This window comes from Adiantum capillus-veneris, chromosome 17 (assembly GCF_014529385.1).
Source record: "Adiantum capillus-veneris isolate H3 chromosome 17, ASM1452938v2, whole genome shotgun sequence".
Taxonomy (NCBI): Eukaryota; Viridiplantae; Streptophyta; class Polypodiopsida; order Polypodiales; family Pteridaceae; genus Adiantum; species Adiantum capillus-veneris.
The window spans coordinates 154749776-154764268 of NC_140947.1; the positions used below are offsets into that span (position 1 = coordinate 154749776).

Genomic DNA, 14493 nt, shown 5'->3' on the forward strand with positions numbered 1-14493 from the left:
CACAATAGTACACTAAGTGCATGTTGAGGATACATTGTATACAGAAAAGTTTAGTTGAATAGAGATATGGTGTATCTTAATAACTCCTTGAGTTTGAAAGTAGCTTCTCTCACTTTCTTGTCACCGCATGTACACAGACTCACGGGCAAAATAAACTACAATATCAAATGATTAGAACAAAATATGGTTTTATTCATACACAAAATTCAATATCTAAACAAAATGAGGGAGATGATAGAAATTGAATGAAAGAATTACTTGTAGCATCTATTGCCAATTTTGAGACTTCAACCCATACAATTGAATGCTTTCACCTTTCTTTGCCTTTGTGAATCTCCCTTTAGTGACCTCGTGTATTATGTTGGTGTGCGAATAGATTCAATGGAACCCTTCACTTGATCAAGCTCATCTTTGGTTAGAATCCATGGGTCTTTAGGAAGCACAATATTTCCATTGGGTGTTTGACATGGAGATGTAGATGCAAGGAGACATTTCAAGGCCCTCAAATCCTCCCTCATCCCTAAAGAGTCCCTTTTTCTGTAAGGTGGTCCCATAGGGTGTGAGCTACACTCTTGAATATGTGCATGGGGCCCGAGAGGTTTTGTATTTTTAAGTCCTTCCAATATGGAAGCCTTTAAAATATGGAGTACCTTGACATACCTTTTTGTGGAGTAGACCGGGATGGATGACTGATGTAGTGCTCTTCCCAAATGATTTCTCAATCTACCATTGTGCACTTTAAAGGTGTCTTCCCATTTGTTTGAGCCTTGTATTTTCTATGAATTTGGGGCAGGAAATGATGGGTGTTTGGATAGATTACCTTGTGCAAGGAATTTGGATGCTTCGTCACCAATGATGGTCCACAAGTAGGACAAGCTCTGGCCCAATGTGGACAACCCTACACTCATATCGTTAGGAAAAATCTTGAAGCTTCAAATGGTAAAGAGTGATAATAATGAACACAATATGCAAGAAATATCTCTAAGGCCAAGATAGTCGTGCACTGTAGTCCACATAAGGATACCAGCCACAATGGCCTCTCTCCTTTTCTTTTGAAGTGAGGCATCAACAACGGAGATAGTGTTTCATAACTCCTCCAACTCTTCAATGAGTGGCTTGAGGTAGACATAATTTTTTTCCACTTTTTACTTCCCTGGCACAAGGAAAGAAAGAAGTATATTTCCCTTCTTTTTTGTCTCCCATGGTGGAATATTGTAGTTGATGATCACCAAGGGCCAAGTGCTTCATGATATAGACATGGTGACAAAAGGATTGATAGCATCACTTGTGCATCGAAGCCTCAAGTGCCAAAGCTCTACTTGAAACTCTGGCCATGAGTCTCAATGATCCTCTATGCAGGTGAATTGATAGGAACACGAATCATTCCATCATTTGAGTGGTGGTTGGCATGCCAAGTAAGAATCTCCACCATAGACCTGCTTTTAAACATGTGCTAAATCAAAGGGATAAGTGGAAAAGGCCTCAATACCTTATGGGTTGGTGAACCTTGCTCACACCGGTCTTGTACCATGATTCTCCACACATGAGATAGGAGGTGGCATGTGCATGTTCATTGCAGTAAAGTGTGCAATCATTGATGCATGCATGGATGTGCTCATACTCCATGTGCCAAGTGCAATGACATATGACCTTGCCCGTTGATGATCTAAAGGCTTGTGATGACCTTTAGAAAGAATTTTTCATGTCAAACTATAACAAAACTAATAATCAATCAAATGCTAGGGAGACCAAAGAAGACATTGCAGTTCACAAAAAGAGTAGTTACTAAAATTTACTTGAGGAGTTCATCTACATTGGCATTTCTTAAACCAAATTTTTCTTGCAAGCTAAGAACTTCCAATGCTGCTCAAAGGATCGAGTACTGTGCACCATCGTAAGAGGTGTTAAGCACTCGATAGCAATCTATCCTTCATTTCTTGTACTCGTTTAGTGTATGTTCTACAATCCTCTTTGCAAATATTGGATTCATGTGTAAACAACTCATAAACCTTGTAGAACATGTGTTCATCCTCAAACTCAAAGTTTCCATGAGAGGCGTATGGCGGAGCTTCCAAAGTAGAGCTAGTGCCACAATCATCATGTGCCATGTCTTCGCTCACCTGCTCTTGCCACTTCCTTTCAATCTTGCATGCCACATCACCACCACCAAACACAAAACAATGGGGATCATCCTCAAGAAAGGGGCCGGATGGTGCTCCCATCTACTCGAGCACTTTTTTGAGGGATCCTCTTGTTTTAAAAACCAAAGAAATCTTGTATGTCAGCCCCTCATTCTCCACATGTTCCAAGACAATGTGCCTCAAGCAAGTGATTTCCCCTTTGCACTTGGAGCAAGGGCAAGGAAGTTTGTCCTTGAGACATCGCTTGCATTTGAGTGAGTTTGAATGTCCACCATCATCCCTATTTCCCTGTACACACATGAAAGGTACTTAGCTAAATTCAAGAATCTTCGAAAAAGAGATGAAAGAGATATAATATTTTTTATAAAAAATTTTACTAAAGGTAATGTTGGTTAGAGAAAGGATTGGGAAAATCCTAGCCTTGCAACATCTGATAACTTTTACAACTTTACAAAAAAAAATCCAATGCGATAGAAAACGTGATAATATCCATGGTAAAATATAGCACTTTAAAAAAGAAACAAAACAAGGTATGCCACGTTTTTGGCATACCTTGCTCCTTTTATCTCCCTGCCATTGCACCTACAAGCCAAAATAGCACCATCTCTCCCTCTCAAGCCCTCTCTCTCTCTCTCTCTCACTCACTCACACACACACACAAACTCTTTTTTCGAGGAGAATTCTCTATGGATTTCTTGGAGCCTCATTGCAACAAAGTAAGAAGCTATACCATCAAGGAAAGCTTGATCGCAAGGAGAAGAAATTAAGCGGTAAGTCCCCCCCCCCCCCCCCCCCGCTTTACCCTATTGTTTGAAATGCACACACACTCACACACAATAAAGAGTAGAAGTAAATCTCACCTCTTGCATTTTTTCTCTTTTTCTTGCAATCAATTTGTTTGTCCTCTTTGTGCTGTGATCTATTTTCCTGCTTTGCTTGCTTGTGATGCGTGATTATGAAGAGAGAGAGAGAGAGAGAGAGAGAGAGAGGGGGGGGGGGGGGGGGGGGGGGGGGGGGGGAGGAAATGAGAGGAAGGAAAAGATAAGTGTGTGATTAATATGACTAGCTGTATAGGAGATAATATGATTAGTGTAGGAGAAAGAAAAAGAATAGTGTGTAATTAATGTGTGTGTGAGAGAGATGAAAAGATTGATTGATTAATGTATATCTATGTTTAATTATGAGAGAGAGAGAGAGAGAGGGGAAAAGAATATTTGATTAGTGTATGTTTATGTTTTATTGAATGAATGAGAGCTAAGTTTGAAAATTGCTAAATTAGGTAAAGAAGAAAATGATCGACATTTGGTTCTAGCACATTAGCAGAACAAGTTCTCCATGGGCCGATTAGGCAAAGTCAAAATAAAATGGCGGATGGGTACATGATGCAGGTGGAATTTAGTCTAGAAACTGCAAAGCAGAATGGAGATGTGCACTCAGTGGAATTATATTTTATGGGCCACCCCAGGCTTATGGGAGTCGGCGACAGCTCAGTGACCAACAACAAAAATGAAATCTGCCAGTTCACGACAGCTAGAAAAGGATTCTATCTTGCTATGCTTCTAAGCAAATTGTGGAAGAGTTGGTGATGAGGGGGGGCATATGGGAAACTTCTCATTCTGCGTATGCTATGCTGTGGACGCTAGAGTCTTGTCCAAACGAGGAATTTATGGACTATTTCCCGGTATGGGTCGCTTTCAAGGGTTCTTCTCTATGGCTTCAGAACCATGTGGACTCCATAGCTGCATTGCTAGGAAGGGTGTTTTCCACACCAAAATTGCAACGAGACAGGTCCGACCTAGACATAAGGATGTTCTTACTGTGGAGTATGAGCAAACCCATCCCTAAATATTTGGGTTTGAACATGGGCAATTTGGGCACATACTCATAAGAATTAGCATTTTTATCTTTCCCAAATGCATGCTATAAGTGCTGTAGAGTTGGACACTATGCCAGGGATTGTCCAGAGGTATTAGTTGCCCCTATCTATGGGATCAAGACTACTTGGAGGCGAGAGGTCATTCCTTCAGTGGATGTTGACAAGATGGAAGCTGCAAGAGGAATTGGCAACACCGATTGGTCCCTCTGATGAGGCAAGCATGGAGAATCATACTGAGGAGAAGAAGGATAAACCAGAGTTGATGGATAAACCTGTCATTGAGACACAATTATCAAGTGTATATAGTCAGCTTGAGTCGAATGCAAGTGAAATGCAGGGCATGCAAACGAACCTCATTAGCCATCTGTTGGAGGTCAAGTGTAACAAGACAAACACTGTCAGTTTGCATTAGCAAAAGGGGAAAAAAAATGAAGCTTTCAACTCTCAATGCCTTGGCTTGGTGATCAAGCGGTGGGCTGTGGCAGGGCCTCCTCCTTGTTGGAAACCTTAAGTCAGGATGTGTGTCCCAATGCTATCTATGGTCTTAGTGTGGCTCCCTTTATCAACCAATGTACGAGGTGATCCTTTTGATTGGTGGTTGTTAGACGCCATAGCTTGGGTGGAGCATGGCCTTTATTGTCACTTTTTGTTTTTTATTAATATATAAATATACTCACTATTGTGAGTTTGAGAAAAAAGAAGATAGGTAGTTAACCTCCCAAAGGTTGTGGTTGTTGCTCACACAAATAAACTAGTAGCAATGTCCATTTTTGTTTGAATTGAGGTCTAGCTACATAAAATTTTCTTTGATGGAGTCCAAGAAGCCTTGAGAAAGTTTACAACTAGTAACACCACGCCTCATGGAAAATACTGTTACTATATACATGTGGTAGTGATGTGTGTGAACTCACTTAGAACCGTCGGGACATTTTTTGCCTCACTACGATGTTGTTTCCTTCGTGATTTTATATACGCAGATCACTCTAGGGCTACCTTATCTTTCTATTGCACACTAAGTAACACACTCTTTGTTGTGTACCTTGAGCTTTCTTCATCTTCTCCAAGCTGTGTGTGTTTCCCTGCAACCCTATTTCCAACAATTGGTATCAGACCAGGTTGTATCTTCTCGGTCTTAGTCATCAGTGTTGTGTGCACACACCCAATCATTTTCTCAACTTTAAGTGAGCTTACAGTCTTCTATGGTTTGTGCTATATAGCACATGTTGTCCCTACTTTGTTTCTCGTCTTTTTAAGCAATTTTCACATCAGGTGCAGACATTCACCATGGCTGACAACGACACAAATGTGTTCAAGATGTTTTGTGTTGAGGGGACAATTATCCTATGTGGGCTTACATGATGCATATTTCCTTGTGTCAAAGGATGTTTGGAAAATTGTGTAGGGAAATGATGTACGTCTTGGTTTTGTGGATACAAGTGATCTTGAGGATGCTTCAAGTTTTCCTGGCAGGATTACTGCTATTAGAAAGGTTTTGCCTATGGGCTAAGCAGGCTCATTTGGGATGAAAGAGATGTGCAACCTCATGCATTGATTGTGTTTTGTGAAGTGCACAATTACTCCTCACGTCCATTTAGCAAAATATGCAAAACAAGCTTGGGATATGCTTGCCGGTCTTTATGCAAGTTGCAATGAGGCTTAAATTGCATTGATGTGTAAAGAGCTAGAGTTTATACATGAGTAAGATGAAATGGAAACTTTCCTTGCTAGTGTCAAAGATATAAATGAGCAACTTATTTATTGAGGCAAAGTCATTTTTTATGACAGTTCCCTTGTGTAGACAATTCTTGATTCTTTGCCAGATTCTTACTAGAATTTTGTGAGTACTTGGAGAAATATGACCCAAGGAAATCATGAAGTTGTCAAGTTTGATGCATTATGCATGTTGATGTTTCAAGAGTCACTTCCCAAAAAAAATAGAGATAAACAGTGTGTAATTGAACATGACTTTATTTTTGATCAAAGAAAAAGTGGTAACAGTAATGCAACCACTTCTCATGGTTCTTCTATAAGTGGAAAGGTAACTATTTCTAATGATTCTATGGGAAACACACTACAAGAGGTTGTGTGCTCTTGTGACACTGTTAGAGACGGAAATACACTGTGTTTTTATAACCCCTAGTGTCGCTAAAACCGTCGCTACGAGCGTCACTACGAGAGCGTCGCTATATGCGTCGCTATATAGCGACGCTCATAGCGACGCTCATAGCGACGGTTATAGCGACGTTTACATAGAAGACTATAGCGACGCTACAGAGCCATAAATAGCGACGGTTATAGCAACGACCTAGAGAATTTTTTTTTGGTGGCAGGGCATTGAATGCCCTGCCACCCATCAACCATATTGTACTTGATTCACTTTTTAAAAAAAGTGCAAGGGTAGATAATAGACCTAAAATAGTCACCCACAAGACGCATTATTTGCAAAATTGACAATTGTACACATCATAGGCAAAATGAATTGATTGGCAAATGTAATAATGACAATTGTACAACATCATAGGCATAAAGAATTGATTGGCAAAAGGAACTGCGGTGACAAATGTAATAATATACATGGTTCAAAAAGACGTATAAAATCCGTCTCATGATACATAAGCTATGAGAAACCCTAAACTAATGCTATCTAGCTACGCCTAAACTGACGTCGTCTAGTGAGACGTCTCATCGCGTCCAAGCAGCGTATCTGTCAGATTCTGCAAAAAAAGACAACAAGACAGCTTTCAGTAAGTATAAACATATAACGACATTTATAAAACAATACAAAAAATAGAAAAGAGTAAACCCTAATACTAACCATGCCGCCGCGAGAACTGAGAATGTCCATCAGGGCATTTAAGCCCTTCCTGCCTGCGTACTCGCGCTCGTACGGTGTGGGATCACGTCCTGTCATCGACCACTGTCAAAACATACAAAGATTTCATTATGTTAGAATTAAAAAACTCATAAACCCTAAACTATCGAACATAAAGAGCAATGCAAAAACACTTACAAAATCGGCCTCAAATGATGCCCATCCACCGCTCCCCAAGTGGTACGAGCTCCCTGTCTCTACTCGCGCTCTGGCTGCATCCTTTTGTTGCTTCCACTTGTCGGGATTCTCACGCGCTGCTTTCTTCGCATTCTTCCAATCTTCTTTGGCCAGCCAATCTGTCCTGTTCCACCCATTCTTGATTGCTTTTTGCACTTCGAAACGCTTGTGTTTGCAGTATTCGCGCATTCGAATCTTCATCAGGTCTTCATTGAAGCGCTGATCCCGTGTTGGAACAGGAAACTCATCATGAAGTATGCTGATGACTCTGTTTTTTAAATCACTTGGTACTTCACTCCATTTGTTTAGTATGTAGTGTCTAAACAGCTGAGAGCAAAGACCAGGCATGCGCGAGATCACCTTCTTGCCGTCATCATCCATGATGATGCCGCCGCTGAAGTCAACGGAGTAAGACAAGCCCTCTGGCCGGTGACGCGTGAACCTGGGTGTCCCGGCAGGGGTCTCTAGCAGCGTGTCGATGGGGGTACGGACGTCAGGTATCTCCATCGGCATCTGGCCCCAAAGCGAGGAGTGTCGAGTGGGGTGGCTCCTGGCGGAGTAGGTAGAGGTGTGTAGCTTCTAGGAACAGTTAGCCGTGCAAAACTTGGCGTAGATGGCGATGGTGTGGCTGGTGTGGGGGCGGGCAAAGAAGGGGAGGGTAAAGAGCCTCGTCGAACACGAGGCGGTGTGGAGGCATCGGTGGCGGAATCCCCACAACAATCGCCACCGCCACCACTAGAGTGTCGGTGTCTAGACGAGTGTGAAGCTCGTCTCGTCGACGCCGAAGCTTCGGAGCGCGCCGAATGCTCCGAAAGAGAGGGAGATGCGGATGGAGTAGGAACGCGCGATGATGCGCCAGAGCGATGACGCTCCACGTACCACTGTCTCTGCTGCGGTGACAAAGAAGAAAGAAACTCCTCATCATCCATACCTGCATTAAACACACGAATATTTAAACTTAATATTGAATGAATAGAGTAGACAATGACGCAAAGACCATTAAATACAATGACGTAATGACGCATATAAATACAATGACGCAATGAATTGAGTGATAGAAGAGGCAAGTCGAAAACTCAGAATTTTCAATCAAAAGATGTGAGCGCGAGTAGAAAAGAGCGTTATACACCATGGAAGGTACTTAGAGAGCCAGAGCTTTTACAACACGGAGCAAAATTGTTCAAATACAATATATGTGGCTTTAAGAGATCTCTCTCTCATCCTCGCATAACTCAGCATAACTTCCTATATCTATATAGAGCTCTCCGTTTAAACACATATCCTCTGTTTCATTTTGTAGCTCCTCTGCATGCACCCCATATAGAGTAGTAGCATCTTGATGCTCGTCTGGCACCACCGCAGCGGCTTCTGATTAAGCATCTTCTCTGATCTCCTCCATTGATGCCCTTGTGATTGGCACATGGTAGCCTTCATACATCCTTGCACTACGAGGGGCTACCTCTATGACGTACCACCAGTTTGATGTAGACTTTGTAGGATGAAATATTACCTGCCAGAGCCACATAACTTACATGAGAGCTTTCAAGCACATAACTTGTAAAAGGGGGATGTTAACTATTTACATACTTACTTGTTCACAATGCTCGGGTAGTACGAAAGTGTCTCTTAGGTCAGTCCATTTCTTAGTAGAATCCACCTCAAGAAAACCAGACTCTCCTCTACGCACAATAGTGTTGCGAGGAAGCAGAGGAAAATGTCGCAAAACCTTTTGTGGAATTTTTGTCCCGTGGAGATCTACTCGATATCTTTCGGAATCACATTTCGGACACTTCTCCATGTCTATGTATTCCCCTCTGAAAAGAATGCAGTCATTAGGACAAGCGTGGATAGAATTGTAATCCATCCCCAAGTTTCGCAAAATCTTTCTTGCTTCATCTCGGGAATCTGGCATCACATTGTCAGCTGGTAGTATGTGCTCTTTAAGCAATCTACACAACATAAAAATACGATACAGTCGTGTAAAAATCTATCAGATCATTATACATTTAGAGTTTTATTAAAGTAAACTAATTGTAATAGATCACCTGAAAAGCGTTGTGACGCTAGTGTCACTCCATCCAAACTTTGTCTGCATGTTGAGAAGAACCAGGAGTGCTTTCAATCTAGACATACGTGCTCTATTATACAATGGCGTATCGGCTTCACTTTTCATATCATCATAGATAAGCCTTTCTGAATCCATGATCGTCTCGATCATTTCATCAATCTCGGGCTCAAACATTGCCTCGTTGGGAATGTGCTCTGCATGATCATCCCCCGAGCTGTCAGAGGCTACATCTTGTGGCCTCACATATGCTGCTTGACCAAAGCACCTGCGAACACGTCTATTGGGTTGCAAGATTGCTGCTTGTTGGCCAGCGTCAGAGTCCGACGAGTTATAATTGGCAACAACTCGATCTATAATAGATGGATCGAACTCGCCAAATTCGCGAACGTGCTGGAAAGAAACACGTCTTGTCCGTCGCACAACATGCTTGCATTGATTACAATGACATAAGACCCTCGTTGAGAGATAGGTGTTTCGGTTGGACGGTCCCACATCCTCGTCACTACTCATAATGAGGATAAAAATCTTATAACCTGGACAACAAATTTAATATTCTATTGGCATTCTTCGTCTTATCTCTCTCTCTCTCTCTCTCTCTCTCTCTCTCTCTCTCTCTCTTTACCTCACATTCTCTAGTCATGTCCAATCCCCGCACACCTCGGTCTAGAGGTGCACGGAGATCAGAACCACCGGGTTATAATCTCGTCTTTATTGGTCAATACCTATATTTGTGGGTACAAGAAATCTACACACCCACGTCTACATGATACTGCATGTAGTGGACAAAACCCCTTTGCCTCTTCTTTAGCTGTAGCACTTCATAGCATCTTAACATCTTTTTACAGTAGATCTTTTCACTGTTCGTCTAACTCTAAACCCTAAACCGTAAGTAATTCTTGCGTGGACTCGATCTAACGTAAATAAGCGTAAATCTAAATAAACATAAATCTAACTAAAAATAAACCTAAATCTAATTTAACGTAAGTCTACATCTAACCTAATCTTTAACGTCTTTTGGGATAGTTTCCTACGACGTTAAAACTCTCTTCTTCTTGTGTGTGTGTGTGTGTGTGTGCGTGTGTGTGAACCTAAATAAACCTAAGTCTAATCTAATATAACATAAATCTAAATCTAACGTAAATTATGTTATATTAAAAACAAAGAACTAAACTAACAGGGATTATAAGAACCTTAAAACTAATTTAACACATAATTTTTCACATAACTCGGCAAGAGTTGGCATTCTCATCACTAAAGATGTGAGAGTTAACTTCTGGCGGTGACGCTGCCTCATCTCCATCCACATCGGACGACAGCAATTGGCCCTTGAGATAGTTCTTGCTCTTGTTACTAACTTTGAAGTTGCTGTTGAATGACTAGAGGTTGTCTAGATGGTCATTGTGTCGGGGATGTAGTGACTCTTGCCGCCCTGAAGATCCACCTTCTTCCCTATCTTCTGAAGACATTTCACCAGTACTTTTGGATCGACGGAGCCCACCATGAGTGAAGGCAGCAATACCCTATATTCCATTGAGGGCTTTCTTCACCCGCTTCATGCAGGCATCGCAGTCTATGAAGACCTAAATCTAATCTAATATAACGTAAATCTAAATCTAGCGTAAATAAACGTAAATCTAGTTAAAAATAAACCTAAATCTAATCTAATTTAACTTAAATAAACCTAAATCTAATTTAACGTAAGTCTACATCTAACCTAATCTTTAACGTCTTTTAGGATAGTTTCCTACGACGTTATAACTCTCTTCTTCTTGTGTGTGTGCACGTGTGTGGATGTGTGTGCCAATAAAAAGAGATAAATGGTATAACCTTTCTATCACCCATGCCAAGTATGATAGATTGATTATGCCATTTCCCTCTTGAATAATAGGTCTTGAGTTCAACTCCTCGTCGGCTAGATCTTTAGGTCTTTTAATTTTAATTAGTTTCCTACGACGTTAAATTAGTTTCTCTCTCTTTCTTTCTCAATGTGTGTGCGTTTTTTTGGATCGTATGCATGTTTTCTCTCTCTTTTCCTCTCTCAATGTGTGCGTTTTTTGTTTATGCATGTTCTCTCTCTCTTTTCCTCTCTCAATGCGTGCGTTTTTTGTTTATGCATGCTCTCTCTCTCTTTTCCTCTCTCAATGTGTGTGTGCATTCTTTGTTTATGTATGTGTCTGTGCGTTTTTGTTTATGTTTGTACTCTCTCTCTCTCTCTCTCTCTCTCTCTCTCTCAAAAACACTATGTGTGTGTGTGTGAGAGAGAGAGAGGGAGAGAGAAAGAGGGGAAGGGAACATGAGAATGAGGAGAGGGAAGGAGCATACCTGGCTCTCCTTCCTCTCCTCGTGTGTGTGTGTGTGTGTGTGTGTGTGTGTGTGTGTGTGGAGAATAAAAAGAGAGAGAGAGAGAGAGAGAGAGAGAGGAAGAGTGTTATCTGCTCCTTATTTGAGGGCGCCGAAAAACTCAGATCTGAGATCTGAGTTTTTGGGCGCGCTCGGTTATTTTTTTAGCCCAGCCGGCGTCGCTATGAGCGTCGCAAATTTCTTTGTAAATTTGCGACGCTCATAGCGACGCCGGGAATTTTTTTTTTGAGCGTCGCTAATATGAATAGCCTCTTGTAGTGACACTTCGTCTGGAAATTTTGGTGAAAAGGGAAAAATGGAGATGTGTCTCCATTATTGTAAAGCTAATGATCACTTGATCAAGCAGTGTCCAAAGTTAAAAGCAAAAGAGGCTAAGAGGAAAGAGTCTGGCTCCACTACAAGTGCAGCTATTGTTGAGTCTTCTGTGAAAGGAGATTGTGTTGCCGATGTTGATGCAAAATGGGATTTTAGTGCAGAGTGCACTTATGATCCTTCTGCCTATGATGCATGTATGTCAGTTGCTACAAATATATTAGAGCGTTTCATGAAAACGCTTAAGGGATATGTGCGTCAAAAGGCACGTCCGGAGGGTAGCATGGCAGAAGGTTGGTTGGTATCAGAGTCCCTAGTGTACATTGGAGAGTGGTTAGACGGATTTGATAAATCCCGGGATACGCTATGGCGAACCATAGATGATGAGCGCATATCTGGGATTGTCATGTGCAATCTCGGTGTTGAGAAGAAGATGACGGAAGATCTAGAGGCTAAAATCAACCGATTTTGCATGCTTCACAATCCAGTGATGCAAAAGTGGATTTCACAATATGAGGATGCAAAGCAAGAGCGACAAAGGGCACGAATCGAGTGGAGACGGGGAAGACGACCACCGATGCACTATCCAGCGGTTCTGGAGAGCCTACCAACCTTCATGAGCTTAAGATGGTTGCACAACCAATTGAAAAGCGCACAACAATGCGGTGACGAAGTGACTGAAGAAGAGTGGGAGTACTCTCGGGGTTGCGCGACCAAGGTAAGTTTGCAATGTACGACTAGCAAGTGACTTTATTTATAAACGTTTGAACGGCCACTCATAATCTTTGTTCGTTGTAGTATAAGTCATACACAGCAGCATGATGTAAAGGTCGACATTTTAGGGTGGAACGAATCGACAAAAAGCGTTTTACTCAAGATTGTGGAATCATGGCAAAATTTGAACAGTCTAGTCGACGACGTTCCTCTGATGCAGATCCCGTGGTGGCGGAACTCACTTACTTCGGCACGCTGCAAGAGATTTTGAGGATCGATTACAGAGGATTTTTTGTCGACTTGTTCGACGTGCAATGGTTCAAGATAATCATGGAGGGTCGAAACGCTACTGTGCGTAGAGGAGAGTCTGGTTTTCTTGAGGTGGATTCTACTAAGAAATGGACTGACCTAAGAGACACTTTCGTACTACCCGAGCATTGTGAACAAGTAAGTATATAAATAGTTAACATCCCCCTTTTACAAGTTATGTGCTTGAAAGCTCTCATGTAAGTTATGTGGCTCTGGCAGGTAGTATTTCATCCTACAAAGTCTACATCAAACTGGTGGTACGTCATAGAGGTAGCCCCTCGTAGTGCAAGGACGTATGAAGGCTACCATGTGCCAATCACAACGACATCAATGGAGGAGATCAGAGAAGATGCTCAATCAGAAGCCGCTGCGGTGGTGCCAGACGAGCATCAAGATGCTACTGCTCTATATGGGGTGCATGCAGAGGAGCTACAAAATGAAACAGAGGATATGTGTTTAAACGGAGAGCTCTATATAGATATAGGAAGTTATGCTGAGTTATGCGAGGATGAGAGAGAGATCTCTTAAAGCCACAAATATTGTATTTGAACAATTTTGCTCCGTGCTGTAAAAGCTCTAGCTCTTTTGATTGAAAATTCTGAGTTTTCGACTTGCCTCTTCTACCACTCGATTCATTGCGTCATTGTATTTATATGCGTCATTACGTCATTGTATTTAATGGTATTTGCGTCATTGTCTACTCTATTCATTCAATATTAAGTTTAAATATTCGTGTGTTTAATGCAGGTATGGATGATGAGGAGTTTCTTTCTTCTTTGTCACCGCAGCAGAGACAGTGGTACGTGGAGCGTCATCGCTCTGGCGCATCATCGCGCGTTCCTACACCATCCGCATCTCCCTCTCTTTCGGAGCATTCGGCGCGCTCCGAAGCTTCGGCGTCGACGAGACGAGCGTCACACTCTTCTAGACACCGGCGCTCTAGTGGTGGCGGTGGCGGTTGTTGTGGGGATTCCGCCACCGATGCCTCCACACCGCCTCGTGTTCGACGAGGCTCTTTACCCTCCCCTTCTTTGCCCGCCCCCACACCAGCCACAGCATCGCCGTCTACGCCAGGTTTTGCACGGCTGACTGTTCCTAGAAGCTACACACCTCTACCTACTCCGCCAGGAGCCACCCCACTCGACACTCCTCGCTTCGGGGCCCAGACGCCGGTGGAGACACCTGACGTCCGTACCCCCATCGACACGCCGCTAGAGACCCCTGCCGGGACACCCAGGTTCACGCGTCACCGGCCAGAGGGCTTGCCTTACTCCGTCGACATCAGCGGCGGCATCATCATGGATGATGACGGCAAGAAGGTGATCTCGCGCATGCGTGGTCTTTGCTCTCAGCTGTTTAGACACTATATACTAAACAAATGGAGTGAAGTACCAAGTGATTTAAAAAACAGTGTCATCAGCATACTTCATGATGAGTTTCCCGTTCCAACACGGGATCAGCGCTTCAATGAAGACCTGATGAAGATTCGAATGCGCGAATACTGCAAACACAAGCGTTCCGAAGTGCAAAAAGCAATCAAGAATGGGTGGAATAGGCCAGATTGGCTGGCCAAAGAAGATTGGAAGAATGCGAAGAAAGCAGCGCGCGAGAATCCCGACAAGTGGAAGCAACAAAAAGATGCAGCCAGAGCGCGAGTAGAGGC

At 42.5% G+C, this 14493-nt stretch overlaps 1 protein-coding gene across 2 annotated transcripts in view; it reads right to left on the bottom strand.

The window, feature by feature from the left end:
- Positions 1 to 6566: 6566 nt before the first annotated feature.
- Positions 6567 to 14493, bottom strand: part of LOC147438367 (uncharacterized) — a 33228-nt gene continuing 25301 nt past the window's right edge. Inside the window, exons 2-4 of one of the 2 annotated variants that reach the window (XM_086487665.1) lie at positions 7028 to 7997; positions 6833 to 6934; positions 6567 to 6731 (exon numbers count right to left, since the gene is read on the bottom strand). In XM_086487665.1, the coding sequence (XP_086343791.1) occupies positions 6687 to 6731; positions 6833 to 6934; positions 7028 to 7579 (699 nt within the window). In that variant the 5' untranslated portion in view covers positions 7580 to 7997 and the 3' untranslated portion in view covers positions 6567 to 6686. Of the gene's footprint in view, positions 6732 to 6832; positions 6935 to 7027; positions 7998 to 8134; positions 8577 to 8657; positions 9016 to 9111; positions 9668 to 14493 lie in introns of those variants that run through there. The other variant, XM_086487664.1, reaches the window with a different exon arrangement.